Source organism: Thermobia domestica, chromosome 13, assembly GCF_964235325.1.
Source record: "Thermobia domestica chromosome 13, izTheDome1.hap1.1, whole genome shotgun sequence".
Classification (NCBI taxonomy): domain Eukaryota; kingdom Metazoa; phylum Arthropoda; class Insecta; order Zygentoma; family Lepismatidae; genus Thermobia; species Thermobia domestica.
Genome location: NC_137466.1, coordinates 175,042,545 through 175,068,455, shown reverse-complemented (window position 1 = coordinate 175,068,455; position 25,911 = coordinate 175,042,545). Strand labels below are relative to the sequence as shown.

At 35.9% G+C, this 25,911-nt stretch overlaps 2 protein-coding genes across 4 annotated transcripts in view; one reads left to right on the top strand and one right to left on the bottom strand.

The window, feature by feature from the left end:
* Positions 1-2,868, bottom strand: part of LOC145668773 (UPF0047 protein YjbQ) — a 39,105-nt gene extending 36,237 nt beyond the window's left edge. The window contains exon 1 of the mRNA XM_081736933.1: positions 2,480-2,868. Within this exon, the coding sequence (XP_081593059.1) occupies positions 2,480-2,642 (163 nt within the window). The 5' untranslated portion in view covers positions 2,643-2,868. The remainder of the gene's footprint in view (positions 1-2,479) is intronic.
* Positions 2,869-2,937: 69 nt separating this feature from the next.
* The window catches only part of LOC145668771 (putative ubiquitin carboxyl-terminal hydrolase MINDY-4), a 174,507-nt gene continuing 151,533 nt past the window's right edge, over positions 2,938-25,911 (top strand). For all 3 annotated transcript variants that reach the window (XM_081736928.1, XM_081736929.1, XM_081736927.1), the window contains exon 1: positions 2,938-3,130. The gene's annotated coding sequence lies outside the window, so the exon portion shown is untranslated. The remainder of the gene's footprint in view (positions 3,131-25,911) is intronic.

Here is a 25,911-nt window from a genome sequence, read left to right as displayed (position 1 = left end):
TGTTATAATTATGAAGATGTATTTCCTGGTCTGCACAATTCCAATTGCTTGTTTCTTAAAGTCATTATGGATTCACTAGTTAATAAAAGAATCATATGTGCTCATTTAAAACTTACTTAGGGAATTTGTGGGACAAACGTAATACTTAAATATGGATAATAATTATTATTATCAATCGCTATCCACTTCTCTATATATTAGCAGTTTTGCAACCGTTTCCTCGCATACAAAATTCTTGTTTTTTTTTTTTTTTTTTTTTTTTTTTAAAGAAAGAAAATGACCTCCAGAAAAAAACAAAAACAAAACACAAAAGGGAAAATGTGGCAACAACAGATCTGTCACCCTCACTGACTTTCCTTCGACCAGCCATAAATAAGCCCCCATACTGAGTTTGGTGACATCCTACACCACCCGCGGTGTGTTGGCATCGGACAGCAACTGTATATCAGGATAGCCAACGTACTATACGGAAAACCACACACCGACAGCAGCGTCAGTAGGGCACACTTGGAACAGAAAGACTGTAGCTCAATTGATGTTCAAACGTGAGGTTGTAGCCCAACGAGAACACATCATGACCAAATTTATCATCATCATACGTGCCAAGAACTGGCAGAAAGAAAGCTGATATTTACCAAGAGTCAGTAAGAAAATATACGTAAGTACTTAACTCTTATGGCGGTCACTAATCTCTGTTCAGCATAAGCTCCAAAATCCGATAAACAAATTATTTGTATCCTTCCGCTTGTCACAAATACGATTGGCTAATGATGTATCACTCCCACTCCCCACGGGGAGGAGCAAATTATACACGTGCATTTTCACAATACTGTCTGTCTCGTGTTGTCCAAATACTTACAGCAGCAGCAGAAAAGACAGTATTCACAATACTGTCTTTCAGGCTTAAAAGCAGAACACGCGTTCACAGTTGAATTGGCGCTATAATTACTGCGCACGCTTAGTCTTTATTTCTATTGTTTCATTAACCACATTCGATTGCAGTAGTATTAAATAATCCGTATTATATTTTTGTCATTTATAATAATGTAGCAGTTTTATATGGAGCTTCGGCAAGTCTTTACTTTAGGCAAGACAGTGACAATAACCGATTCATCTGAACCGGTTCCCGCAGTTACAGTTATAGTTCCTAAAAATGAAAGAAAGAAAACAACTGCCCTGTGGGGCTCTAACCCGCCTTCAAGTTTTGACACACCACTCTATTAATTGTGGAAAAATTATATGGTAAGTCTTTCACCAATTTCCTTCTTATTGTCTTCTAAGATATGCGCTGGGCAACATGAAAATTTCTCACTTGGCACACATGAGGTTAAGGGCATCACCACAAACAATTGTCTAAAAATAATAGTTCTTTCACAGACTTTCTTCTCATTGTCCTCCAAAATATTTGCATTGGGCGACATAACGATATTCCAGTTAGCATAGATGAAGTTCAGAGAGGCCACCAGAATTAATTGTTGAAAAACAAAGCAAGCTGTGCAAAGTGGCCAGTAAAAAGCACAAATGCTATCCAACCGAGTTAGGGCAGAGTGAAGCTATGGGCCGGCTGAGGATCGCATTTGTAGGGAGTAGACACATCAGCGATGGTGGGCATACGCAAACTGCTACCGATATTCACTTCAATAGCACCCACTAAACTTCCCTAAACCCTGTTCGGCCTAAACTCTAAACTGCGATAAACAAAGCCACGTGAAACTAAATTTCGCTGATTTGCTGTTGGCCTACTGACGCTTGTACTCCTCCGCAAAATAGTTCATATGATTTGATTATTACTTTTACTATGAAACTCAGGTAACTCTTTACTTTGGGCATGGCAGTGATATGCTGTCACTGTTAATACTATTCACAGGTTGACACTGATTCTTTGTTGTTCCTTATTCACACAGATATTTTCTCACTAATGTCGTTGCTTTTTCTGATACACATAGTATTACAGAGCGAGCGTCAACGAGTGAAGGCGATTTAGAGCCCCACAGGGCAGTTGTTTTCTGTCTTTCGTTCTTCGGAACTGTAACTGCGGGAACCGGCTCAGATGAATCGGTTATTGTCACTGTCTTGCCTCAAGTAAAGACTTGCCGAGCACATATACCACAGTAGTAGTTACCAAATGTAAGTAAGATAACTCCTTAATTAAAACCCTTACAAATCAAACATTCTTATGAAATATAATCGTTCGTTGCCAAAGATATATTGCATACACCAGTAACATATGTAAATAAATAAAAAGATCTGGACCGGTAAAGTTCAATGGATATATCTACTCATCACTCCTTGGTACAAATTATACATTTTGTACACATTTTTGTCCCCACGTAGTATGTTAATGATGTGTACATCAATGAAATACACTGAAGTGCTTTCAGTCCTTAATATTCCTCTGTAGGTTGCGAAATCAGAAGAAGAAATTAAAAATACAAGTATTCATTGGGAAAAGTTTGAATTACCACCACACCGTACTTACTCTGTACATGACACAGTCCAACTGAGAACTGGCAGATCTCAGGGATTTGCCTTAGGATTTCTTCTGTAACTAAGTGAACACCTCTATGTTGAGGTCTGAGATTTATCTTTCGTTGAAACCACGCCGTGCCTCCTATATGAATTCCCCTGTTCGATGAAGCCATGTTGAATAGAGCTAACACCAGGCACGGGATAATGTCTCGCCTATTTTGTCAGTACTACTACTACACGTTTTGATTCTAACACACTTCATGTTTGTAACGTGCTGGTCATTTTAATGATTTCCAGCCAATAAAATAATAAAAATCTATACAACAGAAAACTTTAACACATTTCACTAGTTTCAGTTTCATTGACAATCACAGCTCCCTCGAATCGAATAGCACCAGCTTTCTGCCGTCCTCAAGAGAGGGCAGCAGATCTTCAACAAAACAATTGAGAATCAACAAGCAGTAACAATTGAGGATGTTGAATTTGTATATCCGAGAATATTCTTTCAATAATTAAGAATATGAATTTGCCAGTTAATGCTAGCACTAAGGAGGGAAAGTGTATTTGTGGATAGTGATTCTAAATAGCAAAGCAGAACTTTTGCAGCAGATGACAATTGTTTTCTACGTATTGTTGTCTTGAGGCATCGTCAGATTGAAAGGTAGGTTTGTTCAGGAATTGTCTATTTTTGTATATTCTTATTAAACCACTGTAATTCATTGCGTTATGCACTTGAAACATCCAGATTAACATAGTGTATTATAATTAGAACATTGTTCCGTAGAAAAGTGTAATTCCGTTATTCTACTACGAAAGAAATAAACATGCTTAAACTAGGCCAGGTAACCATGGTAACGATGCATAGATTCTCCAGCCAGAAAGCGTATTGTCGGCTGTTGTATTGTTATCGGATGATCAGCGAACAAGTGATATGCAGAGGGTTTAAAAACATACAGGCAAACATTATAAAATAGATTCATACTATGTTCTGTTGTTTCAATTCAAAATATTTATAGAGCTTGTTATGGTAATTACAAATTATAAAGTCACTACCGGGCGCAATAATTCACACGATACGCAAATTTTGATCCTTTAGTCGCTTGTTTTTAAAGTGGCATAATATAAATATTCTTTACGAACCCTTAGCATTGACATATACACAAACTTCCTGCAAAGAAAGATTAATATATGCAATTCTATCTATAAAACAAAATCATCTGAATCTACGAGTATATCGTGTTTGATTTATCCATTCGTGCGGTAAAGTTGCGAATTAAATTCCTTGTTTACAATTATAGGGTTGTAAGAAGCACTGGTTTTAGAAAGTCAAAGGTATATGCTAAACCCAATCAAATTTAATGGAAGCAATCGTGTACATATTTTAAGTTGTTACGTGCTAAATACGTAAAACTTTTAATTTTCCTGTAGAAAATTGAACTTAAAGAATATAAAATATTATTTTAAAAAAAAAACATTAAGTTATTACGTCTATAGCAATGCGGCACCAAAAATAACATCAAAGTAGAGCTTATAAACTGCAATAATGAAGCACAGACAAGCGTGTATATATATATATATATATATATATATATATATATATATATATATATATATATATATATATATATATATACACGCTTGTCTGGTTATACAGAGACGACGTCAGCATTAATGTCTTGGGGGGGGGGGCAGCAATATTTGCATACCAAAAATGATAGTTTTATGATGTTTGACTTACATTACAGTAGAACGTGTATTACTTTGTTCTTTTCATATTATATAATTATAAATTAAACTTATTTCAAGTAAAATTTGCAACTTTAACAAATAAGGTAACGTCTACTTCTACATACAAAATATTCGATTCCCAGTAGCAGATATTGATATTTGAACCCATTACAGTAGTTCGAATTCCAAATTGAATGGTCTTTCTGCCTTTCATATAGGCTCGGTGCTGAGAAATAGGGCTACACTTAACTCCTATCTAACCAGGGCTGCCACACTCGAGACTCGCGATGATGCCAAACACGGGTCTTAATTATGCTAGATTTTTGAAAAATTATGCGATTTTCAAATAATCCTTCCTAACTAATTTTAAAAACCCGCCCCTACTTATCTTCATTATTTTAATGAAGTGTTTCAACTGTATTCATGTACAAAGTTAATATGACGCTGTCAGGAATGATAATGAAATAAATTGGTAAATGGCACAGTATAGTTGTATAGGGGGAGCAGGCACGTAGCCAAGGGGGGGGTCCGGGGGGTCCGGACCCCCCCCCCCTTCGAGACCAGAAATGAAAAAAAATAAGGAAGAATAAAACAAAATGAAATGACAAAAAGAAGGATCAGCGTTAAAAATTAAAAAGAAAACTACAGGAAGCTTTTGCTTACTCTATCTTATGAGGAGATTTGTATTACTTGCAATATGATGGCGAGGTAAGCGAGATATTCTGGAAGAGTCAGGGAATTTGAAATTTCAAGAAAAGTTATTTAATTCTCAGAATTTCCGCTACTAGTCAGGGAGATTTCAAGCTTTCGAAATCATAGTGCCGTTGTGTAACAGCGTGAACATTTTAAATCATACTTTTTCGTCATCGCATCCTTGCAGTATCAAACATGCTGTTTCAAGGACAATTTTCTATTGCTCCTTTAACCTGTCATTTGGAACCGACAATAGTTGACGGAATAATAAAAACAAAAATTTATGTTGAAAGAAAGTTCTGTTAGCATTTGATTCAACAGAGAAAGAAACGCATATATTGTAAAACTAGTTGAACATACACATGCTTCGCACAGGGGCTGTATTTAGAAGTCAACACCTGTGGGAGTATCACCATGGATTTCAGCGACGGCGAAAACTATGGATTTGATATTAATATTTTTAATGGAAACTTAAGATCGGAAATATTACTTCAGGAACTATCCTTACGTGTCCCTTCCCGCATCACCCGGAATACCCACCTATTCCATCTTGCCCGTCCTAGGTTGGCTGTTATACAGAGGTCTCTTTTTTATAGAATACCAAACTGTTATAATCAAGTAACAACTGATGTGGACATTTTTTCGAGCTACCCAGTGTTTGAAAGAGCAATTAAACGAGCTTTGACGGAATAGTTTTACTTTTACACTCTTTTTTCTATGTTGTTGTTGTTGTTATTGTTGTCTTGTTTTTTTTCTTTCTTTTTTTTGTTAGCATGTCCCTGTGTAAAATGGCAAAGTTATGCTGTATCTGGGAATTTGTTCAATAAATAAATAAATAAATAAATATCGGTCATTTTAGGCTGTTTTTTACATGTCTCGGTATGCAACCCCCGCTGACTCCCGGCCCGCATACAATTGTAACTAAATTTGCAAGTCATCGCTAATGGAAGTGTCACCATTGATTTCAGCGACCGCGAAAACTATGGATTTGACACTAATATCGGTCATTTTGGATTACTTTTATATGTCTTGGTATCTCACCCCCCTCCGGTGACCCCCCGGCCCGGAGCCGAATAGCGTGAATTTGGAAGTTAATGCAATCCGAGTTTCACCATTGATTTCTGCGATCGCGTAAATATGAATTCGACACTAATAGCTCAAGTGGTAGAGCGTTGGCTTCGTATTCGGGAGGTCGTGGCTTCGTATCCCGCTGCCGACCATCCTGACTGATGTTTTCCAGGGTTTCTCTCAGTTCTACCAGGCAAATGCCGGGATGGCACCTACTAAACAGGCCCTGGCCGATACCTTCCCAAATCCTTTCTATTGTTAATGTTGTTGGATATCCAGTGTAAAATAACCTCTGAACTGTATCTGGTGATTGTTAAATAAATAAATAAATATCGGTCATTTTCAACTACTTTTACATGGCCCGGTAAACGCCCCCCTGAGACCCCTCTCATTCGAATTTCGACAAAAACGTTTAACTCTGGTCTGGAGCCTGGACCAAGGTATTCGTGACTAAAATTTGGTAACTCTCGGTCAATTTTTCTGGTTCCCAAGCCGGTTCCGGTAAACGCCCCCCTGAGACCCCCCTGTATCGAAATTAAAAAAAAAACACTTCGTCTTGACCTAGGACCTGGGCCAAGGTACCCCTGACCAAAATTTGGTAACTCTCGGTCCACTCGTCTGGTCTCCAGACCGCACACAGACAGACAAACACACAAACAAACTTTTTATTTTATTTATATTAGAAGATAGTTTACAAGACAGTATTGAGTATGTACTTTTTATAATAATTGAGGTCATAACGAAAATAAAATTGCTATGTTTGAATAAAGAGGAGAAGGACGTAAATATTGTAAAATCTTTTTCAATACTATTTTTTATTATTTTGCTCAAAATTTCTTCATAGTTTGTTATTAAAATACTTGCCAACATATCTTCATTTTATTGTCCTTACAAACCAATATATGTTGATAGTAAAGTAGTTTAGATTGATCGAGCTCCTGGGCCTTCAGAGTTTCATGTTACCCCCCCCCCCCCCCGTTACGAAATCCTGGCTAAACGAACTAATATATGTTCCAGTAAAAGAGTTTAGAATGATCGAACCCCTTTTGTGATGACCACAGTATTACATGTCACGGACCCCCCCCTTCACGAAATCCTGGCTACGTGCCTGAGGGGGAGGAAGGTCGAATTTATATTTTATGAATGGATAACATTTTAAGAAACATATACCCAACATGCCGCTTCCGATACAGCCCTGAAGCATTTCTTTTAGTGTATTACTAGCTTCCCCCTGACGCTCATATCCCTCCCCTCTCAAGTTGTAAATTGAAAGGGACAGAAACATCCCATTCCCAGATAACCAAACATTCAGGTTTCAGTTGACAGTAATAAAACTATGGGTAAGTAAATATGTTTTGTAGAGTCACGTTCTGCTATTTTTGAACATTTCTCTGAATTCAACAACAAATTATAACCGCGGAAATACTGACTGGTTTCATTGCTCCAACCATCGCTTCAACTAAAAAGAATAATTCCAGACAGTCCTTGAACTATCTAAATTTTCGTTCTTTTTCTGTTCCCCAGAGAGAAGAATGCAATTATGCTAGATTTGGCTAGGATGCTGAAGTCAAGATGCTAGATGCTAAATGCATGTGGATTATGCTAGATCTAGCACCAAGATGCTAGATATGGCTTCACTGTATCTAACCAACCTAATTCAAGATACCTGACTGGACCTAGATTTAACTAATTACACCACACCTATCAGAGTTCGAAAGATGTTTCGAATAAATTTTACGTATATACCCCCTAGAACTCGAATCTGCAATTAAAATGACGGAGTTCCTATATAACTTTTCAGTTTTCCCGTCCAACTCGAAGAGGGTAAGCGGGAGGCTAATTTTAGCATAGGTAAATTTCCCCCTGCAAAATATATACCTTTAATTTCGTATATTTTTTTTTTATTCTTATGCTTGTTTCTCAAGATATTTTGCAGCATGGGCGGCGATTAGGGGGGCAAAGGGGGGCAGTTTCCCCCCACTTTTTTGAAGTGACCTACTAATGAATATAGTTTCATTTGGAAATGTAAAATTTTTGTATGTATTACTGGTTCATAGAAAAAAATAGCTCCATATAATATTTGCCGTTGCCAGTGGCGTATTTAGGGGGGGGGCTTCCGGGCTTAAGCCCCCCCCGAAATCTTACTTACTATAGTAAATTATATGAAATATCTTGCAAAATTTTCACATTTTCAGGCAAAGCCCCCCGTAAGTTAGCAAAGCCCTCCCCGAAACAAAATCATAAATACGCCACTGGCCGTTGCGTAAGTTCGTATTGGTTGTCTTCCCGTGGAGTTAAGAAAGCTACAGGAATTGCGTTTCGATTGTCACAGAAAACGGTCCAAAAATTAACTTATTGGAGCCCAACAATTCCAGTGTACTTTCATTTCTTCTTACAAAAGTTCGATATGTTAAGCAGGTTCTTCTAAACTAATTTAGAGAACATTTCGAAAAAAAAAAAAAAAAAAAAAAAGGTTTTCACAAGTTATTCTTCAATTATACAAAAATTGATAGTTCCTAAAATGTCTTTTCTTCTTTCTAATAGTATGGAATATGGAATATTCATTACAAAGAGAGTTGATTTTGAGTTTAAGGTCCCTTTCAGCAGCGAAGCTTTATGAAACGGGACCTCCAAACCACATGAGCTCCCACCGGGAATCGAACCCAGGCCAAATGATTAAAAAAAAGAGTAATAAGAAACAACTTCTACCTTTTCCATTGTTTTGCAGTGTAATATACGAGTGAAGTGGCACGTTTAGAAGTGTACAAGTGTGTATACAATTAAATTTAGTGAATTCGACATAATTCTAAGTTTTAGAATTATTTTGTAAAACTGGAGTGTGGAGTGTTTCTAAGTTTTGTTAAGTTTTGATGTGTTTCAAGAAAGTGAAAACTGCACCTAATCGCAACGAACATGTTTCGGGAAGCTGCAAAAATATTTCTTTAAATGTCGTAGCGTATGCTTGTATCATTTACTGTCTTTCCAAGAGAAATAACATACATTTAATAGAATGTATGGAATTAAAGATTTAAGTTGTTCATTAATCCCTGGTTTAAATATAATTTTACAAAACCGGCCTCATTATGCATTACTATGATTAATATTATCTTTTCTATTTATTTCTTTTGCAAATTGTTAGACCTATTAATCTGATCACACAATTTTCCAGATAGAATTTTAAGATGTTCATGAGCAAGGAATCAAATCTCTTCTTACACCTTCGTTGTTTAAGAGTACAAAGGGCTAGTATCTACTTGCGTTGCTCTTGCTAATTTACTTACTAAAATATAAAATACGATATACTATAGGGTATTTTAACTGAAAAAGATAGTATCCTATTTGTTATACAACCTTTCGTCGAATAAAGTGTTAGAAACAACCAGGAAAACTAACATTGATATACAAATATTCGTGTCTTGCCCCCCCACTTTTAACCTCCAATCGCCGCCACTGTTTTGCAGTATAAAGTACCAAACCATATATGCATTCTCATTCCTCCATTTTTAAAGTTTTTAAAAAGAGAGCATGAGTGGTCAAATGCTTCCAATTGTCTGCTATAAGTTCCTACAGTGGGTAATATTCACTGCAAATGTTTGCAATGCCTAATATCTACAATTACACTGCGAAAAAAAGTTGAATAATACAGCACTATTGTACTTTTAGTCAAGCACAATATTCAGCCTGGCCGTATAAAATACCGGATACCTTGCAAATATACAGTAATTTCAACATTTTTGGTTTAAAATCTGGACTTTCAGAGTGAATTGGCTCCTCCAGGTTTTGTACGTCGCTTCCGAAATTTGTTAAATCGAGGTACTGTACGTAGAATCGAGGGATGAGTATATTTAATTATAATTGTTATTTTCATATTCTTTGAAAGTGCGAAGTATTATTGAAAAATAAAATAAAATTACTGCTGGACTGGTAGACTTCCCCTCATTTCCTGCCTACTCATCAACTTAACAAACATGTAAGAGTTAAATTATTATTTAACACTGTATCTACAATCCTAAACCTTGATGGAACCAACAACACACTCATGTATTTTGTTGATGCATTTATGCACTGCGATAGTTTACTGTAAACCTTGTCATCAATATTCCCTATCAACATCAAAATTGGAATCAGTTAGCTATTTGGTTTTTAAGATATATATGCTGAACAAAACGCAGAAAAGCTTATACGAACTCTGGTTCGCTCAGCTGAATTAAGCCACGTATAATATCTATTACAATGATAGCTTCTTTATAATCAAAAGATGAGCACAACGTCATCATAAGTAACTATATGTTTTAAAATGTTTACTCATAAAAACATTTTCTCTAATTACATTTCATTGGTTTGCGAGAATATTCCGAAAGTGGATAAAAACGTTCTCTTCTTAATCCAGTCCAAATGTGTCACCACTCAAATCTCTACAAAGAGGGGCGCAGTGGCTGAGTGGTAGAGCGTTCACCTCCGGTGCTTGGGGTCCCTGGTTCGATTCCAGCTCGCACCGTGTGGTGACAAACACCGTACTCGTGGGTTTTCTCGGGTTCTCCTGTTTCCTCCCACTTTCTTCATTCCACCATTTCACTCATTATCACCGTCTCCTTTAGCCTAACCGGCATAACCGTGGGACGTTAAACTTAAAGATTTCATTTTTCAAATCTCTACAAAAGATTCCGTGAATCAATAGGGGTATACCAAATTTTATAATAGTTGTTATGGATATTAAACTGAATAATTGGAACTAGAAATATTACTCATTTCTTGTTGTTATTTAAAGGAGAAAATATTTGCTTTTCCTCCTCTTTTCTATACAAGAATTTAAATAGGCGGGTAGAGATAAGTTGACATTTACTTAAGTCATGGGAGTTCTTGGGCACCATGCGTGCCCAACCAGCGAATTTCACGAACGTCAAGATCACAGCTGTCATTAAATTTTTGTTTGGGACGGGAGGTGGACAAACTTTGTGAGAGTATGGTGAATGGGCGCATGTTTGAAATGGGGCTGGCTATTGACACGTTAGCATAACAGACAGTAACTTCATTCACTCATGTTGTGGATCCAGGTAAATGAGACGTTTCATTTTCATTTAACATTGGGTGCATAAAGAGTGTACAGCCCAAACGGCTCGTCCGATTAAAAAAGAAAGAAAAAAAACACTTTATATTGAAAACATCATACTGGAAGATGGTTTTTCCTCTTACACATATAGGGAGATAGATAGATATATACATGCATGCTTGAGCATAACTCGTGTTTTGTGTTTTTTTAAAATCAGAAATGGAAGAAATAAATCGTACCAGGGCCGGATTTAGGGGAAGTGCACCGTTGCACGTGCACCCCCCTTCGTTGTAAATATACACTATCTAAAATGAGAAGCTAGCAGTGAAAATAGTAACATTTCCGAAACTTTCTGCCATCATGTCTCCGTAACATTTGCCAAGTAAGGAAGAAAACAAAAGCCAGGAAGAGAGAAGAACAATTTTTCCTGCTCATCACTTGCGACTCTTTAAAATACTGTCTCCCCCCTCCGTTCTATGTATCAGCGTTGTCAGGTGTAAAGAATATTGTCACATGTAACTTTGAAGAGTTTCAATGAGACTGGGTATTTTGGTAGTTATGGTCTACCCCTCAGAAAATTCTGGATCCGACCCTGAATCGTACAGAATTATTCTGTTTCGTATAATTCGAGCAAGTACCATTATTCAAGCAAAAGAGAACAAATTATTGCAATGGCAAAATTAGCAATTGATTCCATCTATATTTCTGTTATATTTCAGATAATTCAAAATAATTTATTAAAATAAAATGTTTCGAAATCAACCAATTCACTCTTGCTTAACAACGATTAGGTTTGTCAAAATACGTATTATCGATGACCAATTCACATATTTGATTTTAGTAGCCAGTTTGTTAAAATAGTAATATAGACTATAAAGTTATTTTAACTTTTTCATTTAACCCTTCAGCACTCGCGCACAGACCGTCACGCGAGAACTCTCACGCGGTCGACACGACCGCGCTGTAAAATTTGACGTTAAGGAATGAATTACATAATTTTAAATGAATTGTATACTTGCCAAAAGCGGTGGTGTGTTGCAACAATACAGTCTGGGGAAGGGTTAGAGGGGGGTGAGGGGAAGTTTGCTCAAAGTCACTAAACAAAATCAAAGAATATTTATAGATGCGGTCGAAAAGACCGCGCTGCGAGTTCTCGAGGGTTAACGACCACAACTTCGAAAAGGGGATAGCTGTATATCTTTAAACTGCAGCAATACGAAGGCAAAATGACTCCGAAAGCTATGACGAAAATCCACGTGGATAAAACTTTTTAAACTACCGGCTATTTTCCCTGGTTATTTAAGATTGGAAATTTTTCGAACCAATTTGTCAGTGTTACTGTTTTACTTCAGCTTTGAAGTACTAATGTCCGCTTTGGAACCGCTATTCTCCAGCTTTATTCAATTTTGGATATCAATATGCAGTGGCGTATTTACGATTTTGTTTCGGGAGGGACTTTGCTAACTTTCGGGGGGGGGGAGCTTTGCCTGAAAATGTGAAAATTCTGCAAGATATTTCATATACTCTACTATAGTAAGTAAGATTTCGGGGGGGCTTAAGCCCGGAAGCCCCCCCTAAATACGCCACTGTCAATATGATAAAACAATTAGGCTTCCGCACAAATATAAACAATATAGTGCAGCATTATTGTTAATATTTGTTTTAGTTATTTTAGCCAAATTTTGATTGGAAATCAACTTGAAACATTTTCAGCATTTTTGTAATTTAATGAAACTTAGCAGAGCTACACTGCTTTAGATGTGAAGTATTCAATATATTTTCCAAGCACTGAAAACTCACCTGTGAGATGCTTTAAAATTCCCACGACGAATTTAGTCTCGAACACTTGTATTTCTGACTTCTCGGTTGACGGGATTTCATGAATGTAAACTCGGAATGCCTCCCTCTAAATCAGCGTTTCCCAACCTTTTCCAACTTGCGGCACACTACAGGTGTAACTTGAATTTTCGCGGCACACTCATAGATATTATTATTATTATTATTATTATTATTATTATTATTATTATTATTATTATTATTATTATTATTATTATTATTTGCAAATATAAAATACCATGGTAATTTTTTTTCTGTGATTACTGATTTCTTTCTCACAGAGATGAAAGCTCGATCACTGGTTTTCCCCTATGCTAATTCATTATGATTATTTTTTATTCTAATTTTAAAATAGAAAACAATTGCAATGAAATATACGACTCAGATTTTTAAAAATACGCCTTCTTTTTCGAAAACTGTATCCAACCTTTCACTAAGAACGAAGATTCCTAAATAACGAACGAACGAACAAATGTCTTGTACTTTTAACTTTGCTGTTTTAACCAAAACCGGTGCATATTATTGCAATCACACAGCTTGCGATGCGTCGAAGTGAAAACACAGCTGTTGAACGAAGTGTTGTTCTGTCATTTACGTGCGAATGAGTGTTCTACGAACATTCATTTGACGCGTACCGTACAAGAGCTTCCATTTGTCGGTGTTAGTATGACTCTCAATTGAAGCGTAACATAGCAGCTAACCGTAGAAATGTCTACGAGCCGAAATATTGTCTGCTACACAGTACTAGATGTAGAATAATATATTTCAATTACAGTATTTTTTCCATGCTAGAAATTCATAGTAATGTGAAATACAAAAATATTACTTTTTTCCCTATGTCTTGCAATTTGGTTGCTTTGGAATTAATAATTTTGTTTCGATTTCCTCGCGGCAAACCGGTTGGGAAACGCTGCTCTAAATATATACAGCAGTATTCAGAGACGTTTTCACGTGTGATTATTACTAGTGTTGTGAGTTTTATTAACGCGTGATGCTACCTCCAGTATTTAGAAATACATTGTTGGTTAAATTATCCACGATTTATATCGAAACAGGACATAATATTAAGACTATTTGACCACATTTTCCCCAAGATGCGATACCAATCTCTCTCTCTCTCTCTCTGTATATATATATATATATATATATATATATATATATAGATAGATAGATAGATAGATAGATAGATATAAATGAAAGTCACTATGTTTGTGACCCAATAACTTTTGAACCAACCGACCGATCTTGATCGAATTTTCAATATAGGTGAGGTTCGAGCCTGGGATAGTTTTTATCATTTCACTTTGACGGTGCAACTTAGGGAAGGGGAAAAGATATGTAAAAATGATCAAAAATGACCAATATTAGCGTCGAATCCATAGTTTTCGGGATCGCTGAGATGAACAGTGACACTTCCGATGCCGTTTAAATCCAAATTCAGCCCACAATAGTAACATTTAATTTATATTTATATAGATTACTTATTATTTTCTGATTTTTCATTGTATTTTCTTTGTTTCTATTGATTTGAGAGCGCTTCCGTAATAGTAAAAAGTAACTAACTAACCGAACGTATTGCTGATATTTCTTACTTTAACCTAGCGAATCGGGTACTTGGCGCTAGTTGATATAAAAATTATTTTTGGCTAAATGTGATAAATCAGGACAATTTGGAACATGTATAAGGGGATCAACGAATTTAAGAAAGGCTATCAACCTCATGCTTATATATTAAAGAAATCTGACGGAACAGTTCTCACTGACACAGATAGCATCTTAAATAGATGGAAAGATTTCTTTGACGTACTGCTTAACACGCAGCTAAAAACTTGTGTGCGTGGAGAAGGGGAAATACACACCGCAGAATCGTATATCCCAGAACCTAATCGAGTAGAAGTAGAAACCGCTATAAGGAAATTAAAGAAACAAATCTCCGGGTGTAGACGAAATTCCGGCCGAGTTAATTTTAGCTGGGGTTGAAAATTTGTGGAACAAGATACACAAACTCATTCTCCGTATGTGGAACAACGAAGAATTACCACAAGATGGGTAAAATCAATTATTGTTCCAATCCACAAGAAAGGCGACAAAACTGAGTGTAATAATTATCGAGGCATTTCTCTTCTGTCAACGTCCTATAAAATCCTCTCAAACAATTCCATTAGTAGGGATGACCCCATACGCAGATGAAATTATTGGAGATTATCAGTGCGGATTTAGACGAAATCGATCAGCTATCGCCCAAATATTTACCATTCGCCAAATACTCGAAAAAAAGTGGGAATCGAATACCCCTGTACATCAACTATTTATTGATTTTAGAAACGCTTACGACTCAGTTAGAAGAGAAGCATTGTATGGATAACTCCAAAAGTGCATTGCCACCTGTAAATCTCTCTTTCCTGCAATATTAGGCAAACCGAAAAACGCTGCCGTTGGGGTGGTGGAAAATTAGAAAGGCGTTGGACCCAACCTGAATTTTGTTACAATTATAGCAGTTTAGCAAACTGCAAATAAGAGGATAAAATAAATTGTTAAGAATGACACCTTTCTTATCGTGAGAGCGATGGATGATATAAAAAGTTACAAAATGTTCTTACTTAAGAAGTTCAAACAAGACGAATAGTAAGAAATAGATATCAGAGGAAGGCAGTTTTTCTCCTTTTTCCAAAAAAAAAAAAAAAAAAAATCGTAAAAAGAACAAAGTTACTTAATGTAAAGGCTTAATATAAAAGTCTAACAGGACAAAAATAAACATTTACACCAAACGGAAAGAGCGACAAACACAGAATAAGGGACACTAGTGGCATAGCAGACTTGCGACCCTCACATGCAAGATAAACAGATGGAACCCTAGTTGTAAACCCAATTGTTGTAATAATAATAATAATAATATAATTATTATTAATAGTAGTAGTAGTATTAAAAACTCGTTTTCTTTTCAAAATCTCTGATTCTGGCTAAGAGCATGTGTGCACTTTTAATGACTTATTTTAAAATAATTTTATTAGCATCAGTGTTCTGAAATAGAAATAAAATTTTGCAACAAAAATCACACCCGTCTCCACGAAACGCGAGCTTAGCCCCTAAAAGCATAACTAGAAAACTTTCAGAAGTACCCAACACAGTGTAGTCTTAGCTAGCATAATATAAATGAAAAGGACGGTTACAAGCAGGGATGCTATTCAGCCGGTTCGCTAGAACCGGTTGTTAAAATATTTCGAATTCGCAGAACCTTTTGTCATAACAGTAAATTTTACACAGATATACGCAGAAAGAGTAAATTTTAGCTTAACTATCTTTGTTTTCAGAAATTACAGCTAAAGGGTTAAACATATGATTCCTGAACAAAGTATAAGCGGTTTATTTCTTAATCTCAAATGCTCAGGTATTATGAATAGAACTGGGATCACACGAGTGTAGCGTTGCGAGTTGAAACTCATTCATTATCATCAACACTTGTCGATCTATTGCTGGATTAAGGTCTTTCCAATACTTTTTGACAACCACCTATCTTGAGTAATTTGTTTCCAAGATATTCGCAGTAGTACCGAATTTCGTCACATCACTTTGTATTAGGACGCTGTGCAGGACCCTACTTGTCACTTGTGGTATCCAGTGAAAAAATTGCTTTTGTCTACCTTCTATGGTTTCTTTCTTAAGAGTTATATATATCTTTCTATCCATCTAGCCCCTCTCTCTCTCATATATATCCATCCTGTTATAAAGAAAATTGAATGACATCACTGGTTGCAACTAAAGAGCAAAATATCTTAAATAAGTTATTACACGATTTTGAATTATTTATATGTTTAAAATTGTGATTAAAACTGTTCAAAATGTTTAAAACATTTTTTCGTGTGTGTTTCAAAACATATTTAAAACATTTTACACATCTTTTTCATGTCTTAAACATGTTTGGTTCTATTTTTTTAAAAAAAAACTATTTTTCCACTCCTGGTTTCTATTGTCTAGTGAATTCAACCGCCATTATGTAGTGCAAATTTGGGGTTAAAACCCCATATTCCGCTATTTCCGCCCATATATATATATATATATATATATATATATATAGCCTGTTCCATAATTCGTATAATTTTCTACAGCACTGGAAGAACAGTTTTCACACTATTAATGATTAATGTGAAATTTGGCATTCTTATTGAAAATTGTCTGAATGTTCTAAAATTTAATTGGGGAGAGAGCACAAAAGTTCATTTTCCTTTGGGAGATTTAATGTTAAATTTTTGAGGCAGTCTTCCTTAATGCTTATTGGTAACGAATTTGGGGCACGTGAGTATTATTGAAGCAAAATACAATAACACTCAACCGCAATGTTACTGTAGTCGTCTGGAACATTATTTTTTGTAACGCTCCTCTTTTCGAAGGCAAGGGGCTAAAATAGTGGTGGGTGGAGTGTTACCAAAACCTCAAATTGTATTTTGGGAACACAAGCTATACCTTATTTTTCTTCGTTTCAAAACGTCTTTCGTATTTCTTTTATGATGCTATAAGTAAATAATCTTTGGCATAGTTCATATTAATAATTTGAGTTGTTCTTAAATCTTTCGTTCACAACTTAGTTTCTTCTCCACACAAAACTACAGATGTGAAAGATTTACTTCTTATACTCTGCATTTGGTTCGTAAGTAGTCGTCATTACCTGGTCAAGGACTTATGTCCGGCACGATACAACTATATTTATTCGACGAACAGGAGAAATATTAGTACCCACTAATAAATGAAATAACATACAATCCAGGAAAAATTACAAAAATAATAACATATTATGCAGTAATTTCGCCGAGCAAGTTTAAAAGTTCGCGAGTAATAATAATAATAATAATAATAATAATAATAATAATAATTTAATTTTTTATTGCATGCTGGAAATTACAGACAGAACTGCCCACTTACAATTTCCATACAAGAATATATGCAAATAGCAAAAATAAACATAATACATAATAAAATACAAATAATACATGCACAGAAGAAAAAATCATTCATAAAACAAACATGCTCTTATATAAAAGAAAGTAATACTCTCAGCTGATTATGAAATGATTATATAACTGTCTCTGTATATTGCTAAAATTATAATCAAAAATGTCAGTCAATAACACTGGCAAAATTGTTGGCCACTGATAAGATTTTACACAGAGTAACATCATTGAGAAAGTGAATAGGTTTAAATATTTTCGGATTTCTTATTTGATAACTGGTTGTACACAGAGTTATTATTGATAGCAGATTCAAATTACCATGAGGGATTGAATGTAGCATTTTAAGATCCAGAATAATCCTTCTTTCAGACAACCTTAACATACCTAAGGACAACCTAACTTCATCCAACGACATACCTTCATAACACTTAAAACTTCCAGCGTAACCACACAAGAAAAAGATTTTGAATTGTCTCCAAAGTAGTAGATACATAATCTATACTTATATTTCATATAATTAAACAATATCCAAGATGACTTCTAACATTGGAATAATAAAGAATAAGGCATGTTTTGACAAAATTAAAATCTTTGGACATGCATTTCAGAATTCCAAAATTCCTTCTCGCTTTAGAGGTTATATTCTCAAGATGTTGTTTGAAAAGCAATTTGCTGTCAAAAACAAAACCTAAATCTTTAATAATATCTACAATTCTAATTGGAGTATCATTTATAAGTGAAAAATTGGGTTTGTTTTATTCGTAATATTCATTGAAAGAGTTTTGTTACAATTTAAACGTAGTACATTGTTTTTAGACCAAAGTAGTATTTTATTAATATTACTTTGGAGCACCAAACAATCATCCAAATTTACTATGGTTTTGTAGATTTTAAGGTCATCTGCATACATCAAACATTTATAATCCAAATTTTCAATTATATCATTAATAAACATAAGGAATAGAAGTGGACCGAGATTTCATCCTTGCGGAACAGCGGAGTAAATGTTATATACATCTGAAAGACTATCCTTATACCTAACCACAAACTTTCTTTGGGACAAGTATGATACTAACGAAGCAATAAATACAATGCAAAGATCATAATGTTTTAATTTGTAAATTAAGATGTCATCTTGTGTGTCTTACGATGCCATATTAAGATGTGTGTGTCATAATGATAATAATTGTTCACCTTAATAGAATAGTTGTCTATTATTATTATTCGACTACTTTTGAACTTGCACTGCGAAATTACTGCATAATATGTTATTATTTCTGTAAATTTTCCTGGATTGTATGTCATTTCGCTTATTAGTGGGCACTAATTTGTCTTTAGGTCGTCGAATAAATGAATTTCGTTGTGCATTTTGGTGTAAATAACCTTACAAGTAGAAGCCGTTCGTTCCAAAGCTGAAGTTAGTAATATTTGGATTTCAGCTTCATGTGACATGATAGTGTATTGGTAACGTAGCGGACTTACAAGCAGTACAGTTATCCAACCTTAGTTCGAGTCCTATTCACGCCCAACTTGTTTTTTATAACAAAGTGATCGTGAAGAATCGACTTCTCATACTGGACGAGCAATCCTTAAGAATGTGGAAGCAAACACCTGTATCATGATAGAGACGATTTACGAATGTTGGTTGGGAAAGGGCAAGGAAATACCAGGACATTCGAAACACTTCTTTGATCTATAGCACTTTTCGTGTTATCGTTCTCAGAAAGAAACATCACACCACTTGTTAAGAAAAGTTTGGGTAAAGCAATCGTTGGAGTAGTGGTTATCGTCCAAGACTTCCACGCGGAAAATCTCGGTTCGATTCCCCGCCAGGTAATGTAGTGTCGCATAAAATAATCGCTTCAACCGTGCGAATTACGTTATATCAGCAATAGATGAAATCGTTCGGAACAGATAAATCTTCGGAGATGACTAGAAAATGACCCCCCTCTTTGGTCATTTGAAAACAGCGGTTTATTTCTATTTGTTTGACTCAAAATTTGTTTCCATCCTGTAATTCAATGTATTTTATTTACATTTGAAATTTGAAACATGCAAGGTCTTCTACATCTATAAGGAACATCCAATTTTCCTTTTGAACAGTGCTTAAAGTGACATCAGATGAGGTGACGGTATGGAACAAATATGACCATACATACATACATATATATATATATATATATATATATATATAGAGAGAGAGAGAGAGAGAGAGAGAGAGAGAGATTGAACTAATATGTAAATGTTTCACGCTCCACTATCATCAGTGGCGTATATACTGGTTTGCTGGCTTGAGCTACCACTAACCCTTCATATCACCTATACATTCATGATAATAATAATATCTCTTCCTCTTTGGAATAATGAGTACTTGCTAGGGAGCCTAGTTTCCTTCCAGTTACACCTATGCTTTCGATAGGTTGTAACACTACTCACCAGAGTAAATGGGAGTTGTGCTAGCAATGAAGAACGTTGAAAGATGCGATTAGCCAATGAAGGAGGCTCAGTCTGTAAGAGCCTTCGCATCGTAACGCAAATAATGAAACAAGTAATTATAAAGCTCTGCCAATTCTCGCAAAATACTGTCAAACACAAAATTTGAGTTGCGTTGACGCATACTATTACGGAACGAGGCTCCAGGGACCCGAAAATGCGCTATCATTACTCGTATAACTTTCCTTTACTCTTCCCTCCCGCCCAAGAAACCGATTTCTCTAGAGGCAACTGGTCCTACCTGGCAGGCCGTTCGTACTCTGCGGATGTAGATGGAGCGAAGGGGAATGTGCTCATAGCTACACGATTCTTGCTGCAGAGAGGAAAATTTGTGAAACATACTTCGACCTCACCCCCGCCATCCCTCTTATGGAGGAAACTTTCCCTTTGGTTTGGGGAAAGAAATGAATTTCTTCGGCTGCGTCGCCAATGTGTCATTCAGTCGTGTGGTCTTTGGCGAGTGAAGATCGTAGACTACCTAGAATGGTTAACCAGTCGGTGCACAGCGAAGCCCATGAAATAATTAAATGTAGCAATTCTGTCCACATCCAACAAATGAAGGGTCTCGGCTACATCAACTTGTCTTTCCTCTTTCGAGGGAGGTACGGGAAAGCACATACTATTGACAGCAGCGCCAGAAGGGGCACACTCGAAATAAAAAGGCTCTAGTTCCGGCAAGAAACTGAATTTCCCTTCTCTAAACTAAATGAACTTATAACTTTTGAATATCCAAATATAAAAGTGTAAAAGGCTTGCCTGAGCGGCTTGCAAGGTTTAGGCTTTCTATTGTTGAACTAGCCTTTAGACTTCTGCCTCCAAACTGATTGTTTGAGCAATAGTGATTACGAAGTGGGGAAAGAAGCAGAGGTGGTATGCTTTCGTAAAAGTTTTGCTTGACCATATCGGCGATCTAAATGTGGAAGAACACGGATGGTAGGTTTACTTAAACATCGTATTTACAATAACATAACGATCCAACGCGGCCTTAAATGGATTAAAACAAGAAAACACATATATGTTCATATGTTTTTCGTCTCGTTTGCAAGGCTTTGTAGGCAATCTCGTCTCGTCTCTAGTATCTAATATTTAATGATTCTTTCCAATGTCATTTCCATTTTCAAAAACTTCCGGTCTCGTTTCATGTTCAACACTAATTTTCTTATATAGTTGTAAACACAGAACTCCAGACAAAATGGAAAGAATAATTTTGAATTAAAAAAAAGAGTCCTGTCAATATCAGAGACGGATCCAGGTTAAACATTTTAGGCAGGCAGTACAGTAGTTAGAATTGTTTGAGGGGAAAGGGAATCGCTCTCACAAATGTTGAAAAAAAAATCAAGTGCATAAATTCTGCCATTGAATAGGGTGATAGGAAATTATTATTAACTTTTCAAAGCAGCAGCAACGAAATCTTTGATAGTACAAACATATTTGTTGACTCAATGCTAACATCGTACTTATTACAGTGTAAAATCTGTCTTTTTTTTTTTACATGCAAATTACAATTTAAATATGTTATTTTTACCGGTATGCCATACCGGCCGATTTTCTTACTTTCGGATGCATAACCGGCTCATACCGCCTCACTTTAAGCACTGCTTTTGAACATTTGTAACTTTCATTATGATACAGTTTGGAATTTTAATATAGGGTGTTTCTGATAGAAATTTAGCAGTAAAGCAGAATTCGCTCATTTTCTCTTTCTTTTTCATTTCTTTTCTTCCTCCCTTTCTTTCCTTTGTTCAGTTCGCATTAGTAGCCCGGAATTTAAGGTATGAGCTACGCTACCTATTGGTTTCATTAGAATGTATTTCGGACCAGTACGTCCAATGAACACTACCGAATCACGCGGAAACAAAGCATGTGTTAAACGTTTGACATTATGCTAGATGCGTCTCTGAGATCTACAGTTCTATTGGAAGTTGAGTATTCTGTTTGACCATTAAGTTTCGCATTCATTTTGATAGTGACTAAATGAATGTTTCAAGCATCCTCTATATCTTCGTATTATTATTATTATTATTATTATTATTATTATTATTATTATTATTATTATTATTATTATTATTATTATTATTACATAATTTCTCGGATCTGAGCCTGTGCGATATGTCGATATATCGATATCGTCGATATTGATATTGGCATATATCAACATTCGATATTGCGAATATATGGACATTGATATATCAACATCCTAAATTTTCGGTATCGACATGCGGAGCATGAGGTATAGGGGGCCTAAGACTTGAGATGGATGAAGAAATAAAACTTAATTTTACAATAATGTCTTCTAATGACAATTTCTTTATGACTACAAATTGCAATGCAAATAAATCCACTTGCAAATTTGGATTATTATATACTGTAACTTCTTAGCCGCCAGAACTTTTCTGTTTGAGAAAAAAGAGAAACAATAAAATCGTCATTCTTAACAATTTATTTTATTCTCTTGTTTACAGTTTGCCACACTGCTATATTTGTAACAAAATTGAGGTTTGGTCCAACGCCTTTCTAATTCTCAACCACCCCAACGCTAGTGTTTTTTGGATTGCCTACTATTGCAGGAAAGGGAGAATAGCAGGTTGTAATGCGCTTTTGGAGTCGTGTATACATTCTTATAGAATTTGGAATACCGAAAAAGCTAATTAGATTGATTAAGTACGTTTAAATGAATCTGAACTTTAAGTCCGAGTAGGAAAATTTTTGTCCACGAGCTTTCACGTCGAAAATGGCCTGAAACAAGGAGATGCGTTGTCGTCATTATTATTTAACTTTGTTTTTGAATACGTTTAAGGAAAATTAAATATAGCAACCAGGGCCTAGAGTTTAATGGGGTTCACTAGGTTATGGCATATGCTGATTATGTAAATTTAATAGAGGATGATAGGAGAACAATAAAAATAAATGCAGACGTCTTATTAAACGCTTGCAGGGACATGGGTTTGGAAGTAAATGCAGAGAAAACTAAATACATCATGGAAATTCGTCGGGATCGTAATACAGCAAATTGTGGACGCGTTAAAATATCGAGTAATACTTTTGATAAAGTGGATACTTTCAAATATCTAGGATCAATATTAATAGACGAAAACCATATTCACGAAGAAATTAAATGTCGACTAAAAGCATTGAATTCGTGTTATTATTCAGTTCAACATCTGGGGGCGCGGTGGCTCAGTGGTAGAGCGTTCACCTCTGGTGCTTGGGGTCCCGGGTTCGATCCCAGCCCCCGCCAAGTGAACTTTGTGGTGGACAAACACCGTGCTCGTGGGTTTTCTCGGGGTTCTCCCGTTTCCTCCCACTTTCTTCATTCCACCATTTCACTCATCTCTCATCATCACCGTCTCCTTTAGCCTAACCGGCATAACCGTGGGACGTAAAACTCAAAGATTTCATTTCATTTTTTTTTTCAGTTCAACATCTTTTGTTGTCGCGAATTCTGTCGAGGAATTTGAAGCATAAAATATATAAAACGATAATCATGCCTGTTGTTCTTTATGGTTGCGAAACATGGTCGCTTACTCGGAAGGAAGAACATAGATTGAACATATTTGAGAACAAGATCCTGAGACGAATATTCGGACCCAAGAGGAACGGGAATGTGGAATGGCGGAATCATCATAACGAGGAACTACATAATTTATATGGTTTACCCAACGTTGTTAGGGTCGTCAAGTCTAGGAGGCTTAGGTGGGCGGGTCACGTAGCTAGAATGCAAGAAAGTAGAAACGCTTTCAAAGTTTTGACTGGAAGACCAATCGGAAAACGACCATTAGGAAGACTTAGGCGCAGATGGGAGGACAATATTAATATGGATCTCGCGGAAATAGGAATACAAAGTAGAAACTGGATCCAATTGGCTAAGGACAGAAGTCAGTGGAGAGCTTCTGTGAACGCGTCATTGAACCTTCGTGTTCCTTAGGCCATAGAGTTAGTTAGTTAGTTAGTGACAAATCAGCTTTTATTTTGGCTCAACAAACTCTAATCAGTCAACAGCAATACTGTTGTTTGTTCTTCTTCTATTGAATTATAGTGTTGTTAAATTCCAAAATAGATAACGGACTAGATAGCAGCAAGAATGTAGTCTCATATAGGTATGATCTTGAATCACAAGCGTCTGTCTCGGTCTCGTCTCATGCAAGTCTCGGTATGTTGAGTTTCGTTCTCACATCGCTTTATGGAAGCTCTCTCAAACACGGTCTCGTCTCGAAATATACTAGTAGAAACAAAAGTATTAGTTTCTAGAATGAACGTCTTTCCGAATTGCTTTTTGTTCAAGAGTAAGCATTAGGCTGGGCCTCTTTCAACATCGAGGTTATATAAAATGTAGACATTGTTTAACGTGGAATCCGAACCACAACAACTCCCACCGGGAAAGGAATATACAGGGTGGCCCATAAGTAGGTATATACCCCTGCATTGATCAAGTATAGTATTCTAGTTTATAGGTTTATTTACTTCGGCTCTTCCGGGGTTAAGATATATGTAAAAATACATTAAGAACAATTAATAAAGAAACTATGGATAACAATAAGAAATTATATAAAATGCAGTGAGCCGATCAGGACGGGACTGTATACCTACTTTTGAGCCACCCTGTATGTATATGTCACGTTTTTTTGTTTTTGTTTGTTTGTTTGTTTTTTTCGTATTCTGTTGACGGTGTGCTTTGCACAGGCTTTAATCTTGCATCATGTAGTATACCTTTTCTTTTTCTTTTTTCTTTTTTTGTTGTCATATTCCGTGATTGTTTTCTACGTGCCACTAGAATATTTACTTGGAGGCAATGTTCGCATGGTCTATTCCTATTAGAGAATATGCATATTGCTCTGTAATAGAATGGAGGAGAAATAGCTTTCCTTTGTAAGGAAATCCGTGGGTTTAACATTTTTGACCTAGTCTGAAAGACAGTATAACTTTTTGTGACTAGAAGTGTACAAAGATAGCTTTTTTTTTTTTTTTTTTGACATGTCAATTATGTTTGACAGCTGATGGTTCAAAATTTCCTAGAGACAAGCTCCCTCATATGCGGTTGAAAGTATTTCTATTAGTGAGGTGAGCTGTAACACTATAGAAGGAAGAGTGAAGATAATGCACAGTGGGCCAGAATCAGAATCTGACTGGAAAAAAGTAGTTTTGGCAACTACGTCTAATCTACATTCGAACTGCACAGTTGTGTTAAGTAATAAATAAGGTTTCTTGCTGCGTATCAGTAAACACGGATAACAGCATATAGTGGCGGCAGCAGCATTTCAAAATTGATAGTTCATTATCTGTTTTATAGCGCGCTGAATTGGGGTAGTATGAACGTAAGGTTTGCGGTTTAATTGCGCATGTGAAAAGGCAACGAACGATCGCAAAATAAGCTATGAGTAAAGGTATGTATATGTACTTGCTGTTTGACTAAAGTTTTGATTGATTGGTTTACGTTGCTGTTCTGTAGAAGCATTTCTAGAGAGTCTAAGTATTCACGTATTGAAGAACTGCTATTGGAAATTGAAATTGAGATTTAAAAATGTACGTTCATGTCTGTATTGAGATCTTTCGTCATGATGTAGTTTGATATATGTATTTCGAAATATAGTTGTGATCTACTGCCCGTTCTTGCCCGATTTTTATATTTAT